This window comes from Octopus bimaculoides, chromosome 18 (assembly GCF_046866305.1).
Source record: "Octopus bimaculoides isolate indiv1 chromosome 18, ASM4686630v1, whole genome shotgun sequence".
NCBI lineage: Eukaryota > Metazoa > Mollusca > Cephalopoda > Octopoda > Octopodidae > Octopus > Octopus bimaculoides.
In genome coordinates this window covers 2,861,645-2,872,678 of record NC_142945.1, presented here as the reverse complement: position 1 = coordinate 2,872,678, position 11,034 = coordinate 2,861,645, and the positions used below count along the sequence as shown (strand labels likewise).

General features: G+C 39.0%; 1 protein-coding gene across 2 annotated transcripts in view; it reads right to left on the bottom strand.

Annotated features, from left to right (window-relative positions):
* Positions 1-10,386, bottom strand: part of LOC106871614 (dynein light chain Tctex-type protein 2B) — a 20,664-nt gene extending 10,278 nt beyond the window's left edge. Inside the window, exon 1 of one of the 2 annotated variants that reach the window (XM_052974237.2) lies at positions 10,240-10,386. In XM_052974237.2, the coding sequence (XP_052830197.1) occupies positions 10,240-10,283 (44 nt within the window). In that variant the 5' untranslated portion in view covers positions 10,284-10,386. Of the gene's footprint in view, positions 1-6,343; positions 7,593-10,239 lie in introns of those variants that run through there. The other variant, XM_014918171.3, reaches the window with a different exon arrangement.
* Positions 10,387-11,034: the final 648 nt, after the last annotated feature.

The following is an 11,034-nucleotide window of genomic DNA, read 5'->3' as shown; positions in this document are numbered from 1 at the left end:
AGTGTTGGAATGTCTTTGTTCCCCTAGGTGGCCTCTATCAAGGCTGACCTGGAGTCAAATAGCAGTAGTAAAGGCATAGTTCAGAAAAGGGGACAGCTAGGGAGCACAGAGGGGACAGACAGTGAAACCTGTTAATGAGATCATCAGGTAATAAAAGGGAGTGGGGTGCTTTGTTGTGGGAGGGGGGAAAGGAGTTGAAGGGGGAGATGAGAGTGACAGTAGGAAGCAGTAAATAGAAGCGAAGGGGACAAGTGGGAGAAGGTAAAAAGGAAAGAAAGGAGTTGAAACAAAGAGGATGAGAGGAAGAGGAAGAGGTGGTGGGATAATGTGTGGAAGAAGGGAGATGAGGAGGTAAAATTGAAAAGCTATCAAAAAGAGGAGGAGGAAGAGGAACCCAGTTGAGGGGGGAGGGCACATGTATGTGTGTGTGTGTGTCCTGGACACCTGGTCCCTGATTTCAGTACAATGCCATTATTTTTCAGGAGAGGAGGTTAATCTATAATACCACTGATCCTTGTACTTCACTTTATCCATCGCTCGAAGGACAAAAGGTAAAGTTGACTTCAACAGGATTTGAACTCAGAACGTAAAGATTCACAACAAATACCACAAAGTAAACTTATGTATGTTCCAAAGTTGTAAACCCCACAGTCTTGTACCCGGGTAGCTGAAATTTTGACATAAGGGTACATCCTTTCACAGAGGCCGGTGGGGTGGGTGGGAGTTGAGTTAAACCAAATGATATTCTTCTGATAGTTTCAGTAAAAAAAAAAAGAAGGAATTACTCTAGAATCTTCAGACCAACTGAAACATAATTGTCAACATCATCATTGTCATCTTCACCACCACCAACCACTACGGAATGTGTGTGTGTGTGTAATGTAAATGAAAGTTATACAATATATGTATTTTTTATCCAAACTCTGATTATATAAGGAGAGAAAAACAAAAAAGCACAGAAACAAACCATTTAATGTCAGCAAGTTCCAAATTACAGTTAATTTAGTGACCGACATATTGTTTAAGATGTCGTCTTTATATATTTAAAGGGTGGCGTCTGGTGAAGCATCAACCGATACTGTGTGACCAACGAAATGAAATGCCAGGGAACACCTACACATTCAGCCAAACGTGTGTGTGTGTGTGTGTGTGTGTGTGTGTGTGTGTGTATATATATATATATATATATCTATATATCATCATCATCATCATTATCATTTAACATCCACTTTCCATGCTGGCATGAGTTAGACTGTATATACTTCTAATATAGGATAAAATGTATGCGCATATATATATACATATGGGTGTACACGTAGACACAGATGTATATATATGTCTGAGTAAACTATGAGATGGTCACAGTTGGGAAGTCTTTGATCCTAGGTTTGCTGGTTAACAGCTGACCTAGGGTTAAACAGCCAAATTACAAAAAAGGAACACATTAATTAATGTAGTCCAAGATACACTGTGTGTCCTCCCTTGTGATTGCTGTCGTTTAATTCAAGGTCAGCCATGAACCAGCAGACCTCTGATGAAAAGCACTCCAACTGTGACCATCCCATATTTTATTCAGACATGGTGTCTCTCAGATTACACTGTCTAATAGATTATGCAACAGATAATGAATGTACTCCAAAATATGCTGTGTCTGAATAAATTAAAGGAGGGTCACGGCTGGAATGTCTTTGATCGTAGGTCAGCTTGTTCACAGCTGATATGAGGTTGAACAACAACAGCAAATTGAAGGTCATTTCTTTCATGACCATGAAAAGCAATGGTGATGGTGCCATGTAAAAAGCACTCGGTCCACTCTGTAAAGTAGTTGGCATTAGGAAGGGCATCAAGATGTTAAAACCATGCCGAAGCAGATGACTGGAGCCTGGTGCAGCACCTGGCCTTACCAGTACTTGTCAAACCATGAAACTCATGCCAACATAGGAGACAGATGTTAAATGATGATGAAGATGATGATGATGATACAGTGGCTTATGATTTAAGAAATTTGGCTGCCATTTCTAGCAGGCCTGTCAGGGAACACCACAGACACTCAACTGAGGTAAATTGCTGTGGTTTTGTTTTGTGACATTGTGAATTTCATTTGGCAAATTTATTCAAAACACTTTTAAATCTCTCCTCCTTCTTTCTTAACGACCTTGGACCGAAGAAAAGAATAATAATTAAGATCTATGAGAATGACTTAGAAACAATCAGGGTTGTTTTTTGCTTCTTTGTTGTGTGTGTGTGCGTGTGTATTAAATAAAGTAGGTGAAGATCATAGATTCATCAGAAGAGCCAGGAAATCTGTCGAAGAATATGTGTGTGTGTGTGTGAGCTTTAAGCCTTAACCTTATATTAGTGATATATATATATATATATTAAATTAGTGAGCCCATTACTTGACCGGTTTTTATTTCATTAATCCCGAAAGGATAAAAGGCAAAATTGACCTCGGCAGGATTTGAACTCAGAACATATTAAACCAAAACAAAAACCACAAGATATTTTGTCCGATGCTCAAACAATTCTGCCAATGCATCACATTGCTACAAGGCTATGGATTTTTCTTTCCTTTGAAGGAAGAACAGCATCGATTACCTTAGCTCCAAGTCCTTGAGTCACTACAACCCAATGGAGGAAGGGCAAATCCACCACCACCACCACCACCAGTGGAAATTGAACTCAGAAACTAAAACATAACATGTCATTTAAGCTACTACTACTTCTACTGCCACTGCTACTACTACTACTACTAACAGCAACAGTAATGACATTGATCATAACGATAATGATAATTAAGAGCAAACTATATTCATACGAGAAATATGTTGTGGAACCAGTCACACAACTGGTTTGATTTCTTTTCTAAATCCAGGTCAGATTTTTTTTTTGTTTCGTTTCATTTTGTTTTTATCCTGTCTTTTCTATTTTGTTGCTCTCCACTATTCTGTTTATTTATCGTCTCTACCACACCCGTCCTAAATGGCTAGCAACCCTGTTTCACCTGCTTCGAGGTTTTTACACATTATATGTACAGGTGTGGCTGTGGGGTTAGGAAACTTGCTTCCTTCACGTGGTCTCAGGTTCAGTCCCACAGCACAACACCTTGGGCAAGTGTCTTCTATAATAGCAACATCTGGGCCAACTAAAGTCATGCAAATGGATTCATCATCATCATCATCATCATTTAACGTCCGTTTTCTATGCTGGCATGGGTTGGACGGTTTGACTGGGGTTTGGGAAGCCAGGAGGCTGCCCCAGGCTCCAATCTGATCTGGCAATGTTTCTACAGCTGGATACCTTTCCAAAGTTTTGATCAGCCCGTGGCTATAGTGGAAGACACTTTCTCAAGGTGTCACACAGTGGGACTGAACCCGGAACTATGTGGATGGGAAACAAATTTCTCACCACACTACTACACCTCAGCCTATGATTAGTACAAAGACTGACCCGAAAAAAAATTATTCGTATCAAAATCCGATATAATCGTAATCTGCACCATTTGAAATGTATTTGTAGAAAATTTCATCAAAAAACACCCATTTTTCAAAAAGTTATGAGGAAACAAATTCCGAGGGGGGGGGGGGTGACAGTTTTGTCTCTCGATGTTTGCAGAGTTCTCTGATACGCTGCAGAACAATTATGCGATTAACCGATCTTTTATCTTTTAGATATAACAATTTCGGTGATTATAGCCTCTTGAAGGCACAATGGGGGCTGGAGACCTGAAAGTCCGAAATTTTAAGCGACAGAATGTCAAATTGTTTAACTTTTAAAACACAAAAAACAAGGAATATAAAAATATTTGAAATAAGAAAGATAACTCCACATTATAATAATACACATTTATCTCCCTTACTACACAAACCCCAACGAACGTTAAAATTAATTTTGTGACGTCGGAGGATGACAGAAATTCCTAAAAAGAGGAGGTGGTGGTGCCAGTAAGAGGATAGCAGCAGTGATAGTCGACTTTTTCTTAGTTCTTTTTCTTTTTAACTTAACTAGCAAATGGCCCAATCCACCTTGTAAATAGGTATCACAAGACGTTATATAGTTTATCGATCAGCGGCATCGTTTACAGTCCAGTGGTTCCCAAACTATTTTTCTCTGGGTCGCATTTTCGGAATGAAATTTTGCTCGCGCTTCACCAAAGGTCCAGAAGGTGGGTTAAATGGAGATAACCACGGATAACACTCTCCTCCTATTCGCGGACTAGACCTCTTAATCCTTGGTAAAATGCAAAACCATTAATTACAATGATAAAATCGGTCAATAATTATTTTTATAATTGTTTATGTTTTTGACTTAAGCAGGCTATTACAAGTAATCCATAATAATATTTTAAATTTTGAAATCCTATTTATTTTTGGAAACTGTTTCTAAATAATTGTCTTTCAATCATTCCACCTCCCCTGCCATCCTCTTCCGTCACAGCGTTTGGGAAACACTGCTATAGTCAGTAGTAACAGCAGTAGCAGTAGTAGTAGTGGCGGTGGTGGTGAATGGCATCATCATCATCATCATCAACAGCAGCAGTAGTTGTAGTAGTAGTAGTATTGATATACATGCCTTATCAGAATATTTTTTCCTACACACAAGTGTCATTCTCACCACCACCACCATCATGCCACCGACATGATCACCATTTCCTTCATTACCATCAAACTTCCAAATTCACACGCATACCCCCGCTCGCCTTCCCCAGCACCACTCCCCCCCCTCATTTCTTGTCGGATCACAAAGAGTGCTACTGTAGCAGCAATCAAACAACAACCTGTCGCTCAGTCAGGTCATCGTCGGTGACTAAACTGGTGCCCACCCCTGGTGAGAAAGGCTGCAAGAAACAAAGGCAAGGCTTGTTGCGAAGACAGGCGAGCCCAGAATAAGGTCATTAATTATTTATAAGGATGTGGACAGGGTTACAGAGATATTGGTGAATGAATGAGTAAGAATCCCACCTGAAGAGTGATGGAATTTGTCAGGATGTACAACACATGGGATTTCTTGAAACATCACTTGAATCGCTGATGGTGGCTCATGGATTCATGTTATCTAAACTTTACCAAAGTCTTTCATTCTATGCCATTCCCATGATGTATTGTGAAGTTCTCTGTAATCGGCATGAAGGCCAATTTTTATGACTGGGTTGAAAGTCCTTCAATCTCAATTGAAAAGGGGTAGCCATAGTACTAGGATAACACTCTGTACCCTAAGCAATGACATCTTGGTGTCCTGCAGGGATCTGCTCCTGGTGCCCTGTTATTTCTTGCATACATTAATGAAACAGATGCCAACTTGAAGCTTGTTATTGTGTTAAAATACAGAGATGTCATTAAGATGAGGATGAAGAGTGAGGTGCTTCTCCCTCCAGTAAATTTATTGAAAGGTAAGGGAGACTGGTGAGCATGGCCCAAGAAAAGGGTCCGACTCACAGTAAACATCTGTAGATCCGGGAATGAGGACAGATGGAGGAAGGCACTTACCTTTGGTAGTTAAGGTAATTCCAGGATTTCTAGGGTTCCTTGACTGGCCCCTAAAGAGAGGTTCCTTTCTCTGAGGACTTGATCATACATTTTGTATGTTGTTTTGATACATCATCATCCATGTCTACTAAGTTCACCCCAAATCAATTCACCACAGGGTCTCCATTAATTTCTTTCTTTTTTCCAATAAAATGGTTTTTTAACTATTAATGGTGAGATGCTATGGATATATTTTCTCAGTAAACTTTCCTCACAGTGAATTGATGACAATGAACTTATCTGCAATCATCATCATCATCATTTAATGTCCCTTTTTGCATGCTGGCAAAGCCGGGACCCACACCAGGTGCCATGATCTGTTTGGGCTTTGTTTCTGCAACCCTTCCTGATGTTGACCCCATTACAGAGTGTGTTGGGTGCTTAGCAACATTTCTCTTAGTTCTTTATGTTCTGAGTTCAAACTCCACCGAGGTCGACTTTTCTCTTGCATCCTTTTGGGGGTCGATAAAATATGTATCAGTTGAGCAAGCCCTGGGGGTCAATGTAATGTATTCGATGTACCCAGACCACCACCACCACCACCACCAAACCTCAGGCTTTGTGCCTCTAGTAGAAAGAACCAACAACATCATCATCATGTGTATTGTGTATATTGAATTATATTAACCCTGCTGTACCTAAATAAACACCAAATACTGGGGTCAATACACCAAACCTTCACCCACTCACCCACCCACCTAAACTCATAGCCTTGTACTTTAGCATAGTTGCGCCACTGAAGACTGGGTCTTTGGATCGGCTCATACACACACATTTCTGGAAAATACATCTCGTTAATTGAAATGGTATTTACAAACCTTGTGTCCATAGTGTCACTGCTGTTGTTGTTGTTGTTGTTGTTGTCGTCACAGCTGTTGTTGTTAGGTACAAGTCCGGTATGGTGATCAGGGTCCGAGACAGGGGTTTGAACATAACCAGGCGGCTGACTAACCCCCAGCACGGAAAAAAGTGTATCTGCTGCGTCTGGATGCAGTGGAACTGTCCTGCTTGCCTGTCTGTCTGTCTACCTGCTCCCAACACCTCTCTCCCCACTCACTGTCTCTCTGCCTCTCTCCCACCACGACCACCACCACCTGTCACTCCTCCATATATAGTTATGTATATTTACAAGATTGGTTGTCAACTGGGAAGAGAGCTGGGTGCACAGCCGAGGGTGAGGGGTAGAGGCAGAGAGAAAGAGAGAGGGGGAAGAAGAAGAGAATACGTTTGCAGCAAAGGAAGAGAGAGAGAGAGAGAGAGATACTAGTTCTAATAGGATTGGTTCACTTAATAACACAGGTATGAGTGTTGATGGCAGTGGTGGTTTGGGTAGTAGTAGTAGTAGTGGTGGTGGTGATAGTAGTAGTAGTAGCAATGATCGTGGTGGTGGTAGTGAGAAATGGATAATGGTGGTGATTTAAAAACAAAAATAAGGTGAACAAAGGGAAGTAACTCCAATAGACCAATGTCATTTATTTTAGGTAAGTTAAGGAGTGATGTGTACTTTGTGATGTCTACAAACTGAACATCACTTTTTGGTGGTTGTAATTGTGGTATGGGTGGTGGGAGTAGCAGCAGCAGTGGTGGTAGTGGTAGTAGTAGGGTTAGTGGTGGTGGCAGCTGTTGTCTAAGTGGTTATAGTGTAGGTAGAGGTGGTGGTAGTAGTAGAATTAGTGGAGGTACAGGGGCTGTGATGGTAATTGCGTTAGCGGTTGTAATGATGATAATTGTGGTTGTAGTGGTTGTGGTGGTAGTGCTAGCAATAGTGGTGATGATGGTTGTGGTGATTATCGCTGTGGTGGTGGTGTCTCTGGTGATGCTAGTGTGGTAGTGGTTGTGGTGGTGGTACTGGTTTATTAATGGTGACAGCCTGGTGGTGACTGTGATGGCTATAGTAGTGGTGATGATAGTGTAGCATGTAGAGGTGGTAGCATGAGTAGAGGTGGTAGTACCAGAATCATATTAGCCTCTACCCTCTTGGCTTTGTAAACAGGTATTTACTCTTCTCTCTCATGAAAAGCATTGAGTGACATAAGGCTGTCGAGAGCATAATCTATACCTGTGTGTGTGTGTGTGTGTTTATGCACCCTTGTAAATACGCACCAGGAAGTAGATTGGTATGCAAATGTATGAGGGAATATATATATGTATGCATGTATGAGTGTGTGTGATATGTGTGTGTGTGAGTATAAATATGTGAATGTCTATATGCATATAAATATGTATGCATGTATGTATGTATGTATGTATGTATGTATACATGTGTGTGTGATTGTGTGACTATGTGACAAGAGAAAGCAAGACACAGGCAGACAGCTGTCACCCAACTGCATGTCCGGCTGGACCCATCCCTAGATATGATTCAGCTTTATAAAATTCCCAAACAGACCAACGTCAAATATGAACACCAAACAATATCTCCCTGACCAGTCCAACCATGGCCACACTATATAAACGCACACTCTACATACATATCATCACCATCATCATCATCATCTTTTAGCGGCTGTTTTCCATGCTGGCATGGGTTGGACGATTTCACCAGAGCTGGCAAGGCTGGAGAGCTGAACCAGGTTCCAGTTTGATTTGGCTTGGTTTCTACAGTTGGATGCCCTTCCTAACATGCCAACCACTTTAAAGTGTACTGGGTGCTTTTTAAGTAGTAGCAACACAGGTGCGACTACATGACGACAGCCAGCATGGATGCCTCTACGTGGCCCCAGCATGGGGCTCTTGCAGGTCAGCCCTCTTCAGCAGGGGGAATGGCATTGGCAATTCTGTTGCGGAGAAGGGGTTTTCTTGAGTACAGCAAGATCCCAGATATCTCAATCCTCAGTCGTCTCCTCCACAAGGCTTAGTATATGCATGTACATAATGTGTGTGTGTGTATACATATACATGTATATATATATATATATGTATATATATATATATATATATATATATATATATATATATATATATATATATATATATACATATATATATATATATATATGCATATATGTATGAGAAAGTTATTATAAGAGGAGTAATATTGTAATTTATAAAATCAATATACCTTAAGATTATTTTAGTTATGTAAGAATGAAATTGTATATACATGAGGAATACATACATATATGTACACATATACATAAATATATATATATATACATATATATTTCTGTACAAACATAACCATAGGTACATAAGTATGCCACAGTCAAATGACTGAAACAAGTAAAAGAATAAAAGAATATATGTATGTATATATATATATATATATGTGTGTGTGTGTGTGTGTGTGTGTGTGCATGTATATATATATATATATATATATATATATATATATGTATATATATGTGTGTGTGTGTGTGTGTGCATGTATGTATATATGTGTGTGTGTGTGTTAGTATACACACATATCATATAAATAACAAGATAAAAATATAGAATTACAAAACTCCTCCGTTCTAAATATACAAACATACATCTCAAATGTCTCCCAAGGAATGTTTAGCTTAAATCAGCTGAGGGCGGCTGTTGTCTCGTTTCAAATGACTGTCTCTGAAATGGTTGAGTGCTGGGGGGTGGGGGCTGTTTGGTACCATGTCAATGCTGACCAAGCAGACTTACAATCCAAGGCATTCCACCCATGACCATCCCGTATTTTTTTAATTTATTATTTAGACATAATAGAAACAAATTGGATCCCCTCCCCCTGTTTCAGCAATGAGTAACTGAGTAGAACTATCAACTGCACTTCCTCCATATTGTCCTAGTAGGATATGGTCGAGTATTCCACAGACATACATGTGTACCTTGAATGCAATCCTCGAACAGAAGCAACGCGACACATTGTGTGATAAGGGTAGACCTTTGAATTGCAATTACAGTCCAAGGCTTCCTTTCAGTTTCCGTTTACTCCAGGATTGGGTCGACCTTATTTGGGCTTAAGTTTATCACATATATCACACAGACTTCGTAACTATAGAGACACTGTTGCATAATTATTTCAACCTTATATCAATCACCTGAAAAAACTCGTCTCTAAGCGAAGAAGAGTTGGGAATCAAAAGTAAAGTTGAGCCTGGAAGACTTTAGAGAGGAAATCATAAAGATGAAAGCATTCTTTCGGTTTTTGACCACAAATTGCAAGTCGAAATCTTGATATGATTCCGTAATGTCCAGATAAATGTATGGAATTAGTACCACGCAACACACACACCCATTTTTTATCGTTTCTTTTATTTTTATCTGCTTTTTTTCTGCTCCCAAAGTTTTCAACATCAACAACGAAGATAACGATTTTGCCAAAAAAACAAATTTTTCAAATTTTTAAATTCCCCCCACCATTATCCACTTTTGGGTTTTTTTTGTTTTACCTAAAAACTTTTTGGCCGATTCCACGTTTAAAGAATACGGAGCTTACGATTCTGCAAAGGAAAAAATATATTTTTTAAATTTTCTAAAATGTCGACTGGTTAAAATAATTTTATTCTTTGATTTTGTGGTCATAAACCGAAAAAACCGCTTCGATTTCTTTCCCTAAACAAATCAATAAATACCAGTTAGAAACTGAGGAGATCGGTGTTATATAGACCACTTGTTAGTATGCCAGCATCAATATTTCGGAATCCTTCTCGATATCTCCCATTTTTGCGATAATAAACCGAGAGACTACACTGAACTATAATATTAAAAGAGAGAGAGAGAGAGAGAGAGAACTTACTTGTTTCGATATAAAGGCCGGATCATATGAACTGAAGAAGACATGATGAGGCGTTTGTTTATAGAAACCAACAGGAACAACACGAAGCTAAGACTTTTTTCTTTTCAGCAGTTTCGAATTTACGTTGAAATGATAATTATATAAAAAAAACCCACCAATATAGTTTATATAATGTCGTTAATTTTATAGTTAATATTTATAATATTATTACTAATATTACTATTATTATATGCAATCACTGTGCTACCAATTATATATGATTACACTGTATTATACAACCGGCAAGTGACAGATTTGGAGGTCCAAGTTCCATATTTTGCTTGTTGTTTTCCTCCTCAATCAAGAATTACGTTAGAAATTTCTTTTACAATTGTCGTAATTATGTTATTATTTCTTTTCTTTTTCTATCTTTTGAAGCCAATATTTTCTGTCGTTGAGAAAAAAAGAACTTTCCATCATATGTTTACTCCAACAAGTATTAACAGGTGACCGGGATTTTTGTTTACAAAAGATGGCTACCTTAGCAACGAGGGTTGCCGGGAAATTCCATTACGGTTTATTGCTTACGTCCACATAGACATAACTACAGTAAAGTGCCGCACATCTCCCGACTTTCTTTTCACACAATTTTATGAAAAACATATTTTCAAATGAAATTTTACGCAAATACGTTTTCAAGGATAAAGATTACAATTATGTTGATAACATTTGAAGCTAAAAATATTTCGAGTGAGTTTTCCAATCATTCTCTTCTGTTCAATTTTGTTTGGATTCCCTTAGAACTCTCTTTAAAAC